General features: G+C 45.7%; 1 protein-coding gene across 1 annotated transcript; it reads left to right on the forward strand.

Moving 5' to 3' along the window:
* Nucleotides 1-106: 106 nt before the first annotated feature.
* LOC104504871 (fatty acid desaturase 2-like) lies at nucleotides 107-17,794 on the forward strand. The gene is made up of 12 exons (XM_010159097.1): nucleotides 107-475; nucleotides 6,341-6,451; nucleotides 7,861-8,058; nucleotides 8,505-8,606; nucleotides 9,517-9,642; nucleotides 11,805-11,865; nucleotides 12,353-12,429; nucleotides 12,624-12,721; nucleotides 14,205-14,301; nucleotides 14,830-14,909; nucleotides 15,723-15,848; nucleotides 17,721-17,794. Exons 1-12 carry the CDS (start codon nucleotides 269-271, stop codon nucleotides 17,770-17,772), a joined length of 1,335 nt encoding a protein of 444 aa, XP_010157399.1. The 5' UTR covers nucleotides 107-268; the 3' UTR covers nucleotides 17,773-17,794.
* The last annotated feature ends 1,643 nt before the right edge of the window (nucleotides 17,795-19,437 follow it).

The following is a 19,437-nucleotide window of genomic DNA, read 5'->3' on the forward strand; positions in this document are numbered from 1 at the left end:
CGAGCTTCCCACAATACCGGGCTGTGTGCGAGGAGAAAGTGCATCAGCGCGGGGACAGCCAGCCTAGGGGGCACTTCTGAGCCAGCCAGGGATTGCCAGGGCTGGGCAGCCGGAGACAAAGAGAGGGGAGGACATGAGCGGAGGGGAAGGGAGAGAACAGGGGATCAGCTGAGTTAAATCACGCAGGAAAAGGGGAAGACGCCGGCACGTCCCTAAAAACCGCAGGGACAGGTTTTTTGGGCGAGAAGACAAAGAAGCAAGCGTCCCCATGGGAAAAGGGGGTGAGAAAGGTGGGGAACCGGGTGAGCCGGAGGCGCAGATCCGCTTCTACACCTGGGAGGAGATCCAGAAGCACAACCTGAGGACGGACAAGTGGCTGGTGATAGAGCGAAAGGTCTATAATGTCACCAGGTGGGCAAACAGACACCCGGGGGGTCAGCGAGTGATCAGCCACTGCGCCGGTGAAGATGCCACGGTAAGGACCCACGCACGGACACCCACGCGGCTGCCACCCGGCTCGCATCAGCCGCCTCCCGCAGGTCCCTGCCTTCCCGGGGGTTACGGAGAAGCGAGCCAGCTCGTGTGCAGCCAGCTCAGCCTCTCCCCCACCCCTCTAACACCTGCTGCGCACCCAGCCCATCTCCCTCGCTACTTTTAGGAGAGAAATGCTTGGTCCGAATTGACGCCACTCCTTGGCAATCAATTCCGTTGAGCCGTGGCAATTCGCAGCAGCTGAAAGACTGGTTGGTAGAGATTGCTGGGCTCTGCTTCAGGGTTGTCTTTGTCTCTTGTTGGTGCTGTGCCTGGAGCTCGGAATTCATGAGCAGCGTCCCTCTTCAGCGTGTAGCTTATGACATGCAGAGTCACGGCAGCCAAGCACAAGAAAGGGTTAAGGAGAGGCCGGCTTGTGTTTCAAAGTTGCTTCTGTGAGGTGGGTGAGCTTGAGGCTTTAAAACAAGGAGCTTTTTAGCTTTTTCCCCGGGAGAGAAACCTCTAGAGAATTTAGTTACAGGTTTCTACAGAAAAGGAAAAAAAAAAACCTTGCTGCTGCTACAGCCACTCCTGCACTTCATAGCTGCTTTCAGCTACCTCTCACGTTTCAGCTACTTCAAACAAACAAACAAACAAAAAAACCCAACCAAACAAAATAAAACCTTGAAAAAGGAACAAATTGACTCGGACATCGTTATCTGCAGTTTTCCATAAAGCCACCATCTTCGGAAGGCTCTCTCCCCAGGCACTAGCCCATAGTTAATAAAATTTAAACTGCTTCAGGGCTTTTAGGAATGGTGAGCGTCAGGAGAGACCAAGCTGTAGCATTAACTGTTCATCTCCCACAGCTCTTAACACCTTCTCCAGGAGGGAGGCTGTGTGGCAGAATTAATTGGCAAGAATTACTAACACTTTTCCATGAGTCTCCATTTGCCTGAGACCAGTGATTATTTCTCATTCTTTCCCTTGAGGCACTGAGGTGCGTCTTGGTATTCCTGTCCCCTTCCAATAAATCCTCTGAATGAGTAGCTTTCTCCCTCAAAAAACATGGGCCAGGTTTTATTTTCAGCTACTTAAACACAAGCCTTCTGCAACCGGAGGAGTTTGACTACCATCCCCAAGAATTTAACTCCAATATCTCCACTAAAAGCCAAAAAGCATCTGCTCTTTCATCTGTCTTGAGCCTTTACAGGGGAGACTGAAACACAGGTTTGTGATTCCACTACTGCTGGTCCTCTTCCCACCTCCCCAGGGTACACAGCATCCTACTCTACGCAGAGCATGCTCCCTCATCCTAATGCTCTGAAATTGCCTGTCACTGCTCTGAGCACTAAACCAGAATCGGCATCTGGTTGCCAGCTGCCCTGTGATGAATAACAGTTTACTGCCAAAAAACCTCTCTCTCGTTCAGGGTGAGAAAGCCTTGGCCTTGACTCTGTCAAGGCTTAATTAACAGGTTTCGTTCTGTGTTGTGAGATGCCACAACTGGAAGAGTTTAGGAAGAGGTGAAGGCTATGACAAAAAATCAGTTTAAGGTGTTTACTTTCCTAGTTCTCACATGGCTTCCATCTTTCTCAGATTCTCCTTAGCGTGACGTGTGGTTGGGACCTACAGTCCAGCAAACATGCACCAAAGAAACCTCAGCATCTTGTCCGTTTATCTTGGACCAATGTTCTGTAGGATCATGTGTAGCCACCTACCACAAGTTGCCCACTGACAGAGTCACTGAACCCTGCGTCTATTCCAGGCTACTCTAAAGGTACCCTGCGTGGTGAGAGGTGAGCTACATTATCTTGGGAGGCTCACAGGAGAGCTGAGGAGCTTCCGTGGCAGCTGTTAACCTTCAGCATGCTCAGCTCATGCCAGCAAGGTGAGGAGTGCCCAGGCTCGCTAACACACGAAATTTCCCCTACAGATACTGAGCATTCATTCATTTTTAGGCCATACCTTAACATGCTGAGACAGCACACCTGTCTGGGACAACCTGTTCTGGTATCACACCGTGCACACAGAAAATGAAGGCAAGAGTATGCAAAAGCACCTTGACGTCTCTCTGTTGCAGAGATGTTCGAGGATGTGAAAGAACATCCTCGTACTGACTGCAAGAAGCACGTCAGTGCTCAGGTACAGTTCATACCTCAGTGATTCAAAGCTTTTTGTTACCAAACAATAAGATACTTGAGCTTACTTGGCCAGTAGATCACAAAGCTGGGAGGTCAGGTGTAAATACCACATAGCACTTCCCAGAGACCATCTTTTGCCTTTTGCTTTTTATCTTCTCTAGTACAGAACTGAGGACAATTCCAAAACTCAGGTACTATCTTACATTCGGGACCTATTAGTAAAGGAGAAGCATGAGATACAGCTAATAAAAAATCAGTCCTTCCATCTCTTTGGCTTTCTGTCTGATGATGTAAGAGGATGCAGAAGATGTTATTCTGTCTCCTGTTTGGAGGCTATGCTGAAAAAGCCCATTCTCTACATATACCAATGACATCTACGTGAATTACTTCTCAGTGAAGGTAAAGCTTTCCTGCTGCCAGTAGGAATAGCAGTGAGTTGAGACAGTGAAGTGGAAGACAGGTAGTGTAGTTTTGAGTAACAGCTGTTTTGACATGCATGACTGCATTTCTGACCAATTCCAACCTTTACATTTCAACCCATCCAGAAAGAAGTGAGGCTATAAAGTTCAGAGGCAGAGGAGAACTCTCCCTGGAAAAGTCATGACAGAGCATTTATGAGAATGCTTAGAAAACAGATATGCTGCTGGCAGGGAAGCCCCATGTAGACAAAAATACCTTCTGGGTTGCCACAGAAACTGTTGTTCTGAGTCACTCCCCAATTAACACAACAGAGAGCAGCCAGATCTCCTATCACAATGACCAGAGGGTGCCCAGTCAGACCTCCACAGACATTTATTCCCCTATTTCCTTAAATAAGATTGACTCAATGTGTTTTAATGCTTCTTATGTGTTCACACTCTCCCTCCTTCCCTGTCTTCCCCTTTTTTCATCCCCAAATTGCAAAACCTTGCGGCAGGTACAGTCAGTTTTCACTTCCCCACTCATTCTGCTCTTTCCTCCTCTCTCACCTCATCTGCAAATTGTACCAGGGAAGGAAATTAAAATTAGACTTAACATCTCAGTGACCAATTTGTGGGTCCAAGAGTGGAAAATTCTGCAATAACTGGAGCATTCGTAAAAAAGGCTTAAGGCTACTAGTTCTGCTAGAGCCCCCCATTGTAACCTTGGTCAAGCCAGCCCTTTAGTGTATCCCCCGTCTGCAGAAGGGAGACGATCGTATTTTTTAACCTCAGGTGAGCTGTGAGGATAACACGAGAAAGAGTGAAGTAAGCATAATTATGGTAAAACAAATTAAATTCCTCCAAGTAGAGAAGGAACCTGATGATTCAGGACAAGTATTTCTTTGCATGGGAGACTGCAGCACAGGGCTGCAGAAGCAGCGTTGCCCGCCCTAGAGTTTTACCTTCATTTTGGCATCAGTGAAGTAACACCAGCGAGTACCCAATGCAGTCAAAAAGCGCTGGTGTCCCTCACGCTGGGCTGTGTTTTGCCAGTGATGCAGTCTTCATGAGTAGACCTGGACAAATTAATCCAAACTTCCCCCTGTGATAACAGGGATGACTTTGTCCCTGAAATTGGTTGCAAAAGGGGATAGTTTGGGCACTTCAGTACAGGCATGGGCTGGAACTAACTAGGAAATTCTGGGGCTTTACATAAGAAGTTTAATTTCTGGTGTTTTTGTTTGCCTCCTCAATTGACCTGAATTCTCCCCTCTGCTTACTTTTTCACCCATAGCCGCTGGCATTTTATGGCTTTTATAATCTTTAAATCATTCCACAGAGTTTTATTTCTTTCTCCCACCTGTAGCTAGCTCATCTCTTCCCCCCACCTCACCCCTGCTAATTCTGTTTCTTTAACTTCTCATATATCATTTCTTTAAGTTCAAGCTAAATGGCTTAGATCAGCTTTCACGCTCCCTCCTTATATGACTCTCACAGCAAAACTGCGGTTGGAGCATCATTACGAAACTCAATCTAGAGTCTTGGAATCAGGTGAAAGTTTCTGTTGATTTTGGTGGACTTTGTGACCAAAGTTGTTGGCTGGTATTTTTGAACACCAGAGCTAGACTTCTGATGGAGGTCAAGTGCCCAAAGGGTCATCTGGACACAGTGAGAACTTTCCAGCTTGCCCTGTGTTTAGAGCCAGAAGTGAGATTTTAGTTGGTCCCTGCTATTGTTAAGCAGTGGGACAAAGGTGGAAAGGCTGAAGCATGGTACTCCTTGACTTGCTTTTTTTCAGTACCAGTCCTAGCACTTCATGGAACTACATCTTTACAGTTCTCCTAGGTGAATTTCTAGAGTTAACTCCAGTTCTGTGCAGTAACAAAAGGGCAAGGACAGAGTAAGAGTTTCTGACCTTGGTCAGCTTTCTGTCCCTACCATGATCTTTGGGGTTAAAATTCAAGCCATGACACAAGAAACGAAGGGTGTGCAAGATCTCACTGCTAGCAGCAGATACATCAAATATATGCTCCCATCAGGTTTCTGTAGGACATAGGTAAACAAAAACATGTGGAAAGGGGAAGGAATCCAGAAAAAGAAGAGCTAGGAAAACTCATGAATGCCAGGATCAAAGACTCTACAAACAAGGCATTGTCCTTCCATATTAGAACAAGCCTTGAAAATATATAAGAAAAATATTATTCCAGCTGAGTTTCCTGTTTTCCCAGCCTCAGGAGTATATGGGGTAAGAATTTTTTCACAAGTTTCATCAGTGTTGAGTTGCATCCCTCAAGTAAATGCTGTTGCTGAAACTTAACAAGCTATTTACATCTATTATCACAAGTTGGAGAGACTTCAGGAAAATGTACCCAACGTTCAAGGCATGTACTGAACAGAAAATATGCTACCGGTCTTGCAAAAGATTAATGGTCCTCTTACAGGGACAAGGGGCACAGTAGAAGTGACAGTAGTCTTATCACATGTATTGATAACCATCGGCTCTTCAAGACTGTTAAAATCATATGTTGGAGCATATATTAGAGTAATGAATAAAGTTGCTTCTTGATGTAAGTACTTTTTTGAGCAGGGCCCTAGCCACTGCAAAGTTTCCTAGCAAGCATTTTACAGCAATTGCTTAAAGTTCTAGTATACAACTGAATTTTTGGGTTTGTTCCTTTCTAAGACATTTTACTTGGATTTGCATGGAGATAGGATTGCCTGTGTAACTAGAATACAGCTCTGGAATAAAGAAGAGCCAAGATATATTTCAGTTACTCATTTTAGAGAACAGAAAGAGAAGCAGAGTCTCCAAAATGAAGTCAACAATTTCTACTCAGCTGGGTTAGTGCTGGGTCTGGCCAAAACATGCAGTAATATTTTTTGTATCTGCAGTCATGTCCAGGTTTAGTCACCACGGTCATCCCCTCTCTTGAACTGCCTCCAGGCAGCAGACTTTCAAAGGGTATTTATATCCTAGTGGGGATTTGCACAAATTCCTGGCTACCTTCTAAGCGAATTAACAGGATTTAGGTATTTAGTTGCTTAGAAAAAAATGTCTTGAGGTGCCTTTCACTATATGTCTAGATGGCATCCCAGATCTCACAATTTGATTCCTACTAGATAAGCAAATTCATCAGCTTCTAGTAAAAGTATTGCACTGAACAGGGATCACCGAGATGGAAGTGGGTCTGGCACCAGCCTTTCACCGTAACATGGGGGAATGACTGCAGAGGACAGTACTGGAGATGGATGGGAATGACACAACAAGTAGGAAGCAACTGTTTACTTCAGAATCCCTCACAGTTACTTGTATTTCCACTCTAGGATGCATTCCAGGCTTTCCACATCAATCCCACCTTGGTTCAAAAGTTTCTCAAGCCATTACTTATTGGAGAGCTTGCTCCAGGGGAACCTAGCCAGGACCGAGATAAAAACGTGAGTATTTGTTTCTGAGCTGGGGTTTATGATGCAGATGTTCCACCATTTTTTTTTCCCTCTTGGGATGTCCCCCAGGTCACAGGCAGGCAGATTATAAAGGTGTCTTCACTACAGGCAGGTCCAGAGAGGGAGAAAAGTGCTCAGTGACTGAAGAACCCTGTCTAGCAATGTGTGCATCCCAGTATAGATGAAAATGTGTGTGGGAGGGAGACGACACATTCACACTGGCTGTGCAGGCCTCTCCTTTCCCACAGAGCCACCAACAGGCCTGTATCTGCTAATCACGTCCCATTTCTAGCAGCCCAATCCAGGTGCCCAAGGTGTACCAATCTCTTACTGAAGAGAAATGGGAACTGAGACACGTGGACTAGGAAATGTGCACCAGGTTGTGTGTTTGGTGTCCCTTCTGCTATTCCTTCCCTGGTGCCCAAGCTCTAAAACACATGTCATAACTTGCCTGTTATGGGGCGAAGGAGAGGAGTAGGCAAAGAAGTCTGAAAAGACTTCCAAACACCACCTCAACAAGACTTGAATCTCTCTCACTGGTTGCTTGGATGCTCCCTTTGACAGATTAATAACTCCCAAGGGAATAACTCTTTGAGGCTCAAACTGGCTTATCCTGCTGAGCCCGGTACCAGCAAAGCTCTGGAGCACAGCCACATTTGTGCCAGGCATAGCACAAGGAGTAGGCACCTATGGGTGGGAAGAATCAGATGCCTCATTTTGGTGGCTGTGCTGGAGGAGTAGCAACTCAGCAAGTACCTTTTCCACCCTCTCCGCATCCTCAGGGCAGCTCTGCATCCTTCCCAGACAGCCCGTTCATTCATTATTCAGGCACAGTGCAGGCATGACTAGCTCTTGCCACGAAACTCAATCCTGTCCCATTGTTTGTGACTGGCCATGATTGTGATACACCTGGGAATGCTCTTCATGAATGATTGCACGGTACCTGACCCACATATTAAATAGACAATGGGTGCTCTGATATTGGGTGCTCATCAGCAGAACTCTGGAGTTATGCATAAGTAATAGGACTGAATTATCTCCTTCTCCAGCTGCCTCTTTAATACTTGTAAAGCTCATTCAGATGAGAGTCATCAGCTGATGTAACTCTCAGCGGAGTCAGGTAGTGCCATTGATTAACAGCAGCAGGCTTAAATTACTCTCCCAGCTCAAGGTGCAAAAGGTCAGGATGTGGGCTCAGACCAGCCAGGATGTTTATTCCTAGGGAAGTGCTATGAAAAGCTAGAATACAGTGTGAATATGGAAGCAGGCCCTTCCTTACTTCTGGAGTAGCCATCCAATGCAAGAAACAGCCAGGGTTCTTAGTACGGAATCAGCCTTCCTTCCTCAGACACATTCAGACTTACAAGCTTCCTACTGCTTCTCGCATGTCTGTTTTGCAGTCTCAGCTGGTGGAGGATTTCCGGACCCTGAGGAAGACAGCGGAGGATATGAACTTATTCAGAGCAAATCCTGTGTTCTTCTCTCTTTACTTGGGCCATATTATTGCAATGGAAGTTTTGGCATGGCTAATGGTTTCATACTTCGGTACTGGCTGGATCACGACTCTCATCCTTGCCTGCATCCTTACGACTTCCCAGGTGAGAAGCAGTAGGCACAGAGCACACCGGCTGCGCCTATCACTCAGGAGAAGGCTGGTGTGCACTGAACTTTTCATGTTAGATTAATTACCAGTGAAAAATATTCACAACGTACCTACCGCTGTGGTGCCTTCTGGCCACCCCTTCCCACTGCTGATTGTGGCTCGCATATTTTTCTCACCTCTTCGCCTTTCCTTTCATATGGTGGTCAGCTTGGTAGTGTTAAGTTTAGGTTGGACTTGATGATCTTAAGGATCTTTTCCAACATAAACAATTCTATTATTCTCTGTTCCCCTTCAGAATGAAAATAGGAGATCTTCACCTTCTCACTTCAATTGATTCCCTCTCTCCCTCTCATGTATGATTTGCTTTCTATCTCCATTTCCTTTTGTGCTTAACTCTGATTTCAAACGGCTTCCCAACTACTTGATTTCCCTTCATCCTAGGCCCAGGCAGGGTGGCTGCAACATGACTTTGGACACCTCTCTGTTTTTACAAAGTCTTCCTGGAACCACATCGTCCACAAGTTTGTCATTGGACACCTGAAGGTAAAGGACATTACGGACCCGGGGCACTGTGGAAACACTGCAGTCACTTTGACTTAAAATAGGAAATTGTGTCTCTAAGCTTTCCCACAGTGAGCAGATGCACAGAGGAGAAGTTAGTGACCATTGGACATGGAGCTGTTGTGCAGAAGAGATCAGAGACCGTAATCATAGCCGTTACAGAACACAGCAGTTCCACAAACTTCAGTGGAACTCCACCAAATTATAGCAGCTAGGACAAAGCTTCTTAAATTCCATAAACCCCTATTTGAACATCCTGTCATATATTCACCATGCTTTCCACTAAGGTATAATACTTGCCAAATACCCCATCCATTCTGGACGCCGTCAGAACTTGTGTCATGGGTAAGGTCCTGGGCAGTCCAGGCCTTTCAGCATCTACTTGCAGTAGGAACATATAGAAGGTGGGACATAGCTTTGCCCATTTTCCCAAACTCAATTCTTGCCTGGCTCCACACAGGCAGTAAACTAGTATAATAATCAATAAGGCAGCAAGAGGGTTTAGTGGTGGACTTGGTAGTGTTATGGTTGGACGAGATGGTCTTAAAGGTCTTTTCCAACCTAAATGATTCTATGATTCTGTGATTCAGCTACCACTAATAACTTCACATGTGGGAAGACATGGTGACATGCAACTCACTCAGAGTATATTTATTCCTTGCTTTTCAATATGGATGATCCTTAATGAGGGCGAACCAGCCCTGTGAAACCAGCAGTCTCATACCAACTGACAGCTTACCTGCTTACTGCTTATGGCTATTTCAAAAGCAAGTAACAGTTTGGCCCTAATCTGAGTTGCACTGTTTTAGCTTATGTAAATGAATGGGTAATCCTACCATCAGAGGAACTGTAGCTTCCCATGGATGAGCTCCTGGTTCTTCTATCTGCCCAGGGTGCCTCTGCAAACTGGTGGAACCATCGTCACTTCCAACACCATGCCAAGCCCAACATTTTCAAGAAGGACCCAGATGTGAACATGCTGCATATTTTTGTCCTTGGAGATACACAGCCTATTGAGGTAAGGTGAAGTGGGTAAAACATGGAAAACCATTGTCCTGAAGGTCTTCAGAGAATGCCTGTGCAAAACCAGGAGTTGGCTAGGACTGGTAGACATGTCTTACACTGTCAAGACTTCCATGAATGCCAAAAAAAGAAATCCTTCATCCAGGGATTTTATCTGTCTTATGTTGTCTGACAGAAGTTTGGCCATCACACTCTCCCAAAACTTGGGCCAAAAGGCAAGATTGATTATGCAATTCCCTATCCATTTCCTATACTGACCACAGGAGAAACTGTTTTGGGGTAGCTTGGGAAAAGTCATGAAGATGGGATTGGAAAGAAAGGAAAAAGTCATTAAGGACAACTTCATCCTGCTGGCTTGAAATATCAACATGAGCGGAAAAGAGGGTGTTCTTCAGTACTTCATCAAGAACATTTCAAAACTGATCTTCTGTTTCCTCAGAAAATGTCTTCCAATATTAGTCTAGCTGTGCTCCAGGCAACCTGCACAAGGTCCTCTCCACTGAAGTTTTTGCCATCCAGTTGAGGGGATATTGCTGCATAAGCAATACTTTCTTATTTGGTTACATTAACTATGTACTGACATGCTGCAAATGAAATAACAGCTACATTAAGGGATTTTAATTCAATCTGTCCTTCTATTTACTGCCTACTGTATGAAAAAACCACACAAAGGACTTAAACCATGTACCATCCTTGGCCTATTTTGCAATGGAACAAGGATTTTTAGTTTTAAAAACAAACCAAAGAAAACAAGGAAATGTCTGCAGCAAGTACAACACTAAAAAGTTAATGGATTCTCAGCCAGCTTTTATACTATTGAGAAATTAACTCCAGACCAGCGTAGAGGACAGACATACTGGTATACGGACATTTATAGAGAAAGTCTTGCGCACACAGAATTTTCAAGAGACAGAAGGACTCTTATATATGACTAAAATGAAAGTCTTCTCCTGGGGTATAAAAAAGCCATTATCTAGAAGCTGTAAATCAGTATCAAGCTATTAAATGTGTGGGTACCACCCACTGTAAAATCTTGTGCCTGCTAACTGAGTTTAAAAGCAGACTGTGGTTCTACTTCTTAAACGGAAAAGTAAGAATGTAAACATTTATGACAAGGAAAACTGGATCTCTGCCCTACAAAATATTTGAAATGTTAGGCCAGCATAGTCTGCCCCAATGCTCTTTCACACTTGTATATAATCCTTTTCCAGATGATGCTAAGCACAGCCCTTTAGAGCTCACACCAGAGTGAATGATGTGGGTGATTTATTGTTGATATAAGACTTACCTTCATTGGGAAGTTTCTATACTGCAAGCAGAAATGCAAGTTCGCAGCAGTCCAGATTCTCCATGCATTAACTCTGTGTGAACATTCCTGGAGCTCAAAAAAGACACTTCTGTATAGCTCTAGATATGTCACTAAGGAGATGGGGTTAGGAGACCAGGTGATCTTGACTCCTTCTTTTCACTGAAAAGAAACGGGCACCTGCAAAAATGCAACAACCCAAGGTCCAAACTGGTGTTTGGAGATACTTCTCTGCATCTGCTCTCTGTAGGTGGACCACAGTAATAGAAGAATCGGTGCCGAATAGCTCTCAATGACAGCACTCTTATTTCCTATCACTTACATGTCAAACCAGTGACATGAAACTATAGATTTAAGCCCATCTGTGTGACTTGCCATAGTAACAGCTGAGGACCCTGAGGGCTGATGGCTGCAGAAGTCAAAAAGGATCAATGGTTGGGATATTTTTCATGGAAGACTACCCAAGGATCATTGTCTTGTACTGGCCTCTCATGTAGTGACTAAACAAAGATCAGACTTTATGCCTATCACATTTGTATTGGTAATGATGGAGACAACAGCAGCCCTTACCACAGCCACAGGCATGGCAGAAGGTGGAGAAATGCATTAAAATGCTATCAGGTTCTCAAGTAAATTGACATTATATGAATATCAAACCAGAAGACTTTAAAAAGTAATTTACACTTAGCACAATTACGAAGTCAAAATATTTAACCATACCAAAACACGTTTTACCTTTACCGGTGTGGGAATTTAATCAAAATTCCCCAGTCAACAGAGAAGTATTGCAGAGAATCTTCTCTTAGATCTGTCATAATCCAAGCCTGAGCTTTCTCCCCTGTGTCCTGCAGTATGGCAAGAAGAAGCTGAAGTACCTGCCTTACAACCACCAGCACGAGTACTTCTTCCTCAGTGAGTATCTGCCCTGCACTCTTCCTTTTTCCCTGCATGCCAGCTGACCCTTCCAGCCCCTACTCTGTTAGTAGAGCAACTCCTCAACTCATCCTTCCCTTCCTCAGGACCACCATCCCCTGTGCAGGTCTCAAAATCGGTTCAGTGTAGTCTCAATGATATCCAAGCTCTACCTTGAACAGTGCCAGCATGGTTGTGTAAAGCAAGGCAAACAATTGAGACTGGGAGATAACCTCTGTGTGAGAGGCTCCATGGAGAACGTGCATGTTGCCAGTCAACGCTCTTTGATAAGTCAAGATGAATGTGTGTGAAGTAGAGACTCCTCTCTTCACAGAAAGGCCACCACCTCCCATCACCAGCACCCTCACCTCTCTCACCAGTGCTTAGGCAGACTTTCCCTAGAACCAGTCCTAAATCACTGGCTCACTCTCATGTCACATGCCTTTCCAACCCTCTGATGGCCAAAACATTTCCCTTTGCTTTGCAGTCTTCCCACCTCTTCTCATCCCCGTGTATTTCCAAATCCAAATCATCTCGACCATGATCAGGCGCAGGTTCTGGGCGGTGAGTGAAACATTCCTTCAGTCTTTATGGGGTCTGGCTGGCTCGTAAGAAATCACACTGGAGTAGGGAAGGAGGCCAGTGGGCAGGGATCTCACTTTGCTGTATTAATTACCCTGCATCCCTAATATCACCAGCAAGGAAAATGTTATATGGGATAGGCAAAGTGATGCCTAATGTCCTCTCTCTTCCCCTAGGACCTAGCCTGGGCCATCAGTTACTACATGCGCTACTTCATCACATACATCCCATTCTATGGCATTCTGGGATCCCTGTCTCTCCTCACTTTTGTCAGGTAGGAGATAAAGGGTCTCCTTGCTGCTCTCCCCTCCTTCCAGTGCCAGAACCAAGTCTCTGCTCTCCTGTGCTCCACAGGCCTTCCCTGTTTAGGCCCTCTGCAGCCACTGACCTCACTGTGTATCTTGGGTGTTCTCACGGCTTCACTTGTGTCTTATCATCTCCCAGTTCTTCCTCCCCACGTCAGAGCTGGTTCTGGCCCTCAGCATCCTCCCTGCCCTCGTGATTGTTCAGCCAGGATTCTTTCTTCCGTTATTCCCTGTTCTCATACACTGCCCGATCCCAACACATTTATGCATTTTTCTGCTTTGGCCAAGGCTGGACCCTTCTGGAGTGCCTCAAGCCAGCCTCTTCCCAGCTTACTGGGAAGGTAATTCGTGAGCCCTCCTGAGCACTGTACGTGCTTCCCGGTGTGGAAGACTTCATGGCCTGTACGCTGGCTGGTGTCAAAGGATGGCATTTAGTCCCACAGTCAGCATTAGTTTTAGCAAAACATTTCATCACACAATGAAAAACATTTTATAAAAAAAAAAAAATTCATTTTTTGAGTAAAAAGAAAAGGCAACAGATGTGCAAGGACTTTCACAATATTAGACCTTTTCCCTCCGCAAAATTTGAACTGTCTATTACTTCAGTTTTCAAAGTATCAAACCAATTTGGACCTAAGGACAAGAGGAGATTGAAAAGACATACATTTGTGTAAGTGTGTAGGTGTCCTTTTTATCTAAAGTCAAGCTGAAAAGCTTATTATTTTGATTAATCTAAAAGTGCAAGAAGAAAGGCAAAATTGCAAATTCAGATAATCTGCTTTCAGAAAACAAGACCAAAGACTAGAACAAGGACATTTCTGGACAACTACCTTGTCAACATACATCTATCCATGTCTCAGCATAGAGAAACTGCTTTGGGTAAAGAGAAGTGCATTTCTATAGGCTACTGAGGTGCTAAAAATGCAGTTATAAACCATAAGCCATAAACAAGCCGCTCTAAAGAAACACCCAGCCCAGGGCAGAGTTGAGATATGGTAAAGGTATTGAGAGAGCGAAAGGAAGCTGGGAGCCCCAGGGCCTGACATGAATGGGAAATAAATGTATAATAAATGTATATCCATCAAGCAATGGGAAAGATGAAAACAGTTCTCAGCATTTCTAAATTGGGTTGTTTTTTTCAGGATCACCTTTGTTTACTGAAAGACAAGAGTAGCACGAGACATCAATCCACTTCTGAGGGAGAGGGGTAGCCCAGTAGGATGTCCTGCTTGTATTTAGTAATTGCCTTAGTCCCAGAGGAAAGGGAAATTCATCCCAGAAGTGATTTCTCTCTGGTTCCCATGGAAAGAGAGGTATTTACTCCAATGCCTCAGAGAAAAACTTTCCTGATGGGTTGTGTCTCCTGCTGCGCCGTGAAAACCCCGCTCTGTTCACCTCATATCCTGCTCTGCAGTACCAACGGCCATGCTTTTTGCCTGTTTGTTTTCAAAGGTTTCTGGAGAGTCACTGGTTTGTGTGGGTCACCCAGATGAATCACATTCCAATGGAAATTGACTGTGAGAAGCACAGAGACTGGCTGAGCTCTCAGGTAACTTTGAGGGAGAAGAATATCCCTGACTGACCCCAAAATATTAGAAATTTACTCAAAGAGCAGATGGGTTACAGCAATCCCCAGGTATATGTCCTCTGTCCATGTCCCCTCCCTTAAGGATGTTCTCCCCAGAGCCAACAATGCTAGGTCAAGACAAGGAAGTCCAAACTTCTGTAATACATTTTCCTCCCCCCTGTTCCATCTTGGTACTGTTGTTAACTGAGATGTGGGAGTCCATACTTGGACTGATAGGTGACTCGTCACCGAATGTCCACAAACTGTCCCCTTTACCACTGGTCAAACCAGTAGAGACCCGGTCAGCATGACAGTTGTCAGTAAACCCTGAAAAAGGATTAAAACTGCCCTTGCTGCAACCAGCAACGTCAGCGCAACAGCCTTCTGCGTGCCGACAGCTCAGTAGTGCACTAAGTCACCTGCCAGTCCCTGCCACAGGCAAGAGGAGCTTCATTCTGGTTTTAGGGTGAGACTTCACTCATCTTCACAGCTGCTTTCTTGCCTTTACAGGTTGCAGCCACCTGCAACATTGAGCAGTCCTTTTTCAACGACTGGTTCACTGGGCACCTGAATTTTCAAATCGAGCACCAGTGAGTATTGACCCAGAATCATTTGGCCATTACCAGGATGTTACAACACTGGACTTGAGGGGATGGAAAGTCTGCTAAAGGCAGATGTGTGGGATGGGGCAGGATCTTTGGAGTGCTACCATATGCCAAGGAAAGAGATTCCCAGACTCATAGCCTGCTTCTACTGCAGGCATGGCACCTTTCTGTCTTGCTACCAAATTCTTTGGTTTTCACTCCCAAAATTTTAATTTGGGGTTTTAGTTAGGAGTCAGAGGTACGTGTCTACCAGTTACAATGCCTGTGGACTCAAAGCCAAACACTTGAACTTGAGTATCCATTTCAGAAATCTCCTCTCCCTGACTACAAACAATTCGGTGTTATAGGGTGTGGCAGCTGTGTGGAACTGCATACATTGCTGGGTACCCGGTTTCAGGAAAGATATTAAAACCAGGCCATACGGACCATCTGTTGCCAGTGACAACAGAAAATGTAAAAGAGATGGCATTTAGGCTAAGGCTTACGGGTTTGGAAGTCAGCTTAGGAAATCTCCGTTGAACATCACAGGGCAAGGTGATCCCAAGTTCTCCTCTACCTGCTTCTCTGTTCCATGAGCTTCTGGAGGTGAGAAATGAATGCACTCCTTTTTCACAAGCCTCCTTGAAACAAAGGACTGTAAAGCACGGGGATCTCTCTCTGCCTGTCTTCCTTTCATCCACTTGTACAGCTGGTGGAGAAGGCAGTAATAATGAGCCCCAGTGAGGACACAAAGATGCCAATCCCTTGGGGCTAGTCTCTAGGGTTTTCTCAGGTTTGTTTTCTCCCTCTCTATTCAAGCCTGTTTCCAACAATGCCGCGACACAATTTCTGGAAGGTGAAACCTTTGGTGAAGTCATTATGTGCCAAGTATGGAGTCCAGTATGAAGAGAAGCCTCTTGGAAAAGCATTCATAGACATCGTTGGGTAAGGTCCTTCTAGTACCACCTGCAGCCTGCAATTCATTGTTATGTTATTCTCTAGTACAGAGAAATCCAGACACTGCAGACCCTTCAGAAATACTACGTCGCTATTCCGTAACGTAGCGTCACTTGGTGGGTAATCTTCCTTTGGCAGTGCAGGGCACACTCGCAGCAGTGTCGACCCACTGCAGGAATGACACAGCTCCACTGACGTAGTGGACTAACAATAGGTGATAACAGATGGGAAACTGCTTCACTGCACCATGGGGGAAGAAACAGCTGTCCCCCAGGGCAGCTTCTGCAACCAGAGGACTACTATCAAAGCACCAAATACTCAAGCATTTAGATAGGTACTAACCTGATCTAATAGGGACCTTTTTCATAATACCCTTTTTAAAATGCTACTCTGACAGATGGTGATCCTGGCCTTTTGGAGCTGGAGTGTATTTTCAGGCGGCAAAGTGATGTGAATCCAAGGGGAATTAATCAGGTTACAGCCCATGCTGTTACCTGTTTGAGCCCTGCCAGCAGCAAAGGGCTACTCCCTATAGGCACAGGCTAGTAACCGTATCCTGGGCTGGATCCGGAGAAGTGTGGCCAGCAGGTCAGCGGAGGGGATTCTGCCCCTGTGCTCTGCTCTGGTGAGACCCCACCTGGAGTGCTGCGTCCAGCTCTGGGGCCCTCAACATCAGAAGGATATAGACCGGTTGGAGTGAGTCCAGAGGAGGCCATGGAGATGCTCCGAGGGCTGGAGCCCCTCTGCCCTGGGGACAGGCTGAGAGAGTTGGGCTTGTTCAGCCTGGAGAAGAGAAGGCTCCGGGGAGACCTTATAGCACCTTCCAGTGCCTGAAGGGGCTACCAGGAAGCTGGGGGGGAATTTTTACAAGGGCCTGGAGTGACAGGACAAGGGGTAACGGGTTTAAATTGAAAGTGGGGAGGTTTAGATTGGATATCAGGAAGAAGTTCTTCCCGGAGAGGGTGGTGAGGCACTGGGACAGGTTGCCCAGAGAAGCTGTGGATGCCCCATCCCTGGAAGTGTCCAAGGCCAGGCTGGATGAGGCTTGGAGCAACCTGGTCTAGTGGAAGGTGTCCCTGCCCATGGCAGGGGGGTTGGAACTGGATGGTCTTTAACATCCCTTCCAACCCAAACCATTCTGTGAGTCTATGTTAATGTTCCTGTCTCAGTTACTCCAAGGGCAATAATTCATGACAGGGAACACAAGAACGTATTCGGCAGTCCAAGAATCTCCACTTGCAAACCATTTTAAGCAAATGCAAATTAAAGCAGATTGGCCCCAACATACAGAAGGGCTGAAAACTGGTTCAAAACCTCCTTTGGTCCTCTTGTCCAGTTAGAACAGGAAAATGCACGCAACACCAAGACCCAGCAGGGTGATGCCCAGCATCCCACCACACAGTGCTCATGTTTCCACACAAGTTCTCAGAAACCATCTCAGCAATTATTTTTCCTCCCAATAGAAGGATTTTGTCAGAGGACTTTTAGGTCCAAACCAGCTCAGATCTGTCACATAATATTTGCAGAGCTGATGAAGATGGGAAATTCTATGTGAGAATTCCCAGGGGAAGGCAGGGGAACACTTTCAGGGGCACAACATATAGAGCCCAGGCAATTCTGCTGTGGTGGTTATTCAGGGCCAGAGAGACTACAAATAACACAGGTTACAAGTAACTACAAATAACATCAGGTGAAGTTCTTGCTCACTCTTAACCCTTCTTGCTATATCTGCTATACTGGGGAATGACATTTGGTGTCCTAAGGATTCATATTTAAATGCAGGAACAGGCTCCTGTGTAGGAAAAAGCATGACAAGAGGCAAGACTCGCATGCCAAGCAAACTTCATTGTCTTTCCACAGGTCCCTGAAGAAATCTGGAGATCTGTGGCTGGATGCTTACCTCCATAAGTGAATGTCAATCTGAATGGGGAGGTGTGAGTGACAGGGAGGGATGGGGGGGGCGTGGGGGAGGGAAATCACACGTGTGTCTTTTACTCTCAGTTGGAGGGGAGTTTCCTGTCTTGTTAACGGTTACCGGTACGAGCTAAGGCAACTTAGTCCAGACAGATTTAAAATACGCTTCAGAGGATGAAAAGCGATGCCAGTATTGCACAAAATGGAAGGCTGGGAGAGAATGGAGAAAAGGAGTGTTTAAAAAAGAGGCATTAATGTCCGACCTTGACCTTCTCTTCACAAGATTCATTCTAATTCTACCTAAACCACCCAAGCTCCTGATTCACAGACACACAAGAGTTGTTGGGCTTCTGCGAGTATTGACAATCCGCAGACACCCATCAGCTTACGCTTCTTCCCCATGTCTGTGTAAAAGAGGAGCTCAGCACAGAGCTTCATTTGGTTATCAAGGAAAAAATAACACAGTCTGTGATGCCCGTCGCACCAGGGAGCTCAGGCGGACTTCAGTGCCCATCAGCCCTGCAGGAAATCGCGGCCCACGGAGACCGGCAGCTGCCGAATCATGATGTGGCTTTCAACCCTGCCCAGCGCCGGGCTGTCCTGGGCTCCCTCCTTTTCTTGCTCTAATCATAGATAGCATCACTTCAGTAAAAGCTGTGATACTGACCCCGCACAATCAATGTCTAACCACCTCTCAGCAGGGTTAATACAGCTGTATTTTTATGACTAGCCCCTATTTCCAGGGGGTCTGTGGAAGATCTTTGGGCTTAAACAGCAAAATATCTCATTTAGGAGAGGGTCTGTCTTCTCTTCAATGAGCGACAGGTCTGGCATAGCATTATGATTCCCAGTAAATTACACAAAAGACCAAAATAAGTCACATAAGCAAAACTTACTAATTGCTCGTGAGTCCTCCAGTGTAACTACAAATTGTCTTTTCAGCAGCGCAGTTAGGGCTGCAAAAACACATGGTTCTGCCTGTCTGCACATGCCTGGCAGAAACCACACCTCCTCCTGCTTGTCGAGGGCAGGAGCAATGGCCCTGTTTACCCTTCTCTAGGGAACAATCAGTGACGAAAATGAGTTCTCCCTGCAAAAGGCAGAGCTGCCCAACCATATGACCACCCGGCCCTTCGTGGAGGCACCTGAATACAGAACTGATCAGGCTGTGCTGGTGATACGAAACTTTCTGGAGAACCCTCTTACAAGTTGTCTAAACCACTATTTTCTGCCCAAAAGCTAATTATCAAAATCCATTAACAGCTTATCAGGACATATGGTTGAACAGCTTCCAGGTGCTTCTGGAAGAGGCAACCTGACCCCAGATAAACCAAGGGCTTTCAATTTGGTTTCAATACAACCCAAGAGACATACCCTTCAGTTTATGATAAAGGGTTTCAAAAGGGTCTCCAGTTCCAACAGCTGTCTCATTGCTTGCTTAAAACATCCAAGAACTCTCATTGTTAGACAATGACTCTGCACCCCTCATTACTTTGCCCAGCTCTGAAATGGGATCTTCTCTATGAAATTCTTGAGTGCTAACAGTCCCAAAAATCAGCCAAGTTCCTCGTGCACAGAGACAACCCCAGGACTGTGGCCAGCCATTTCAGAGAGTAATGTATCCCACACATCACACACACAACCCTGCCCCCGCCCCCTCACC

This window comes from Eurypyga helias, unplaced genomic scaffold (assembly GCF_000690775.1).
Source record: "Eurypyga helias isolate BGI_N326 unplaced genomic scaffold, ASM69077v1 scaffold49739, whole genome shotgun sequence".
Taxonomy (NCBI): domain Eukaryota; kingdom Metazoa; phylum Chordata; class Aves; order Eurypygiformes; family Eurypygidae; genus Eurypyga; species Eurypyga helias.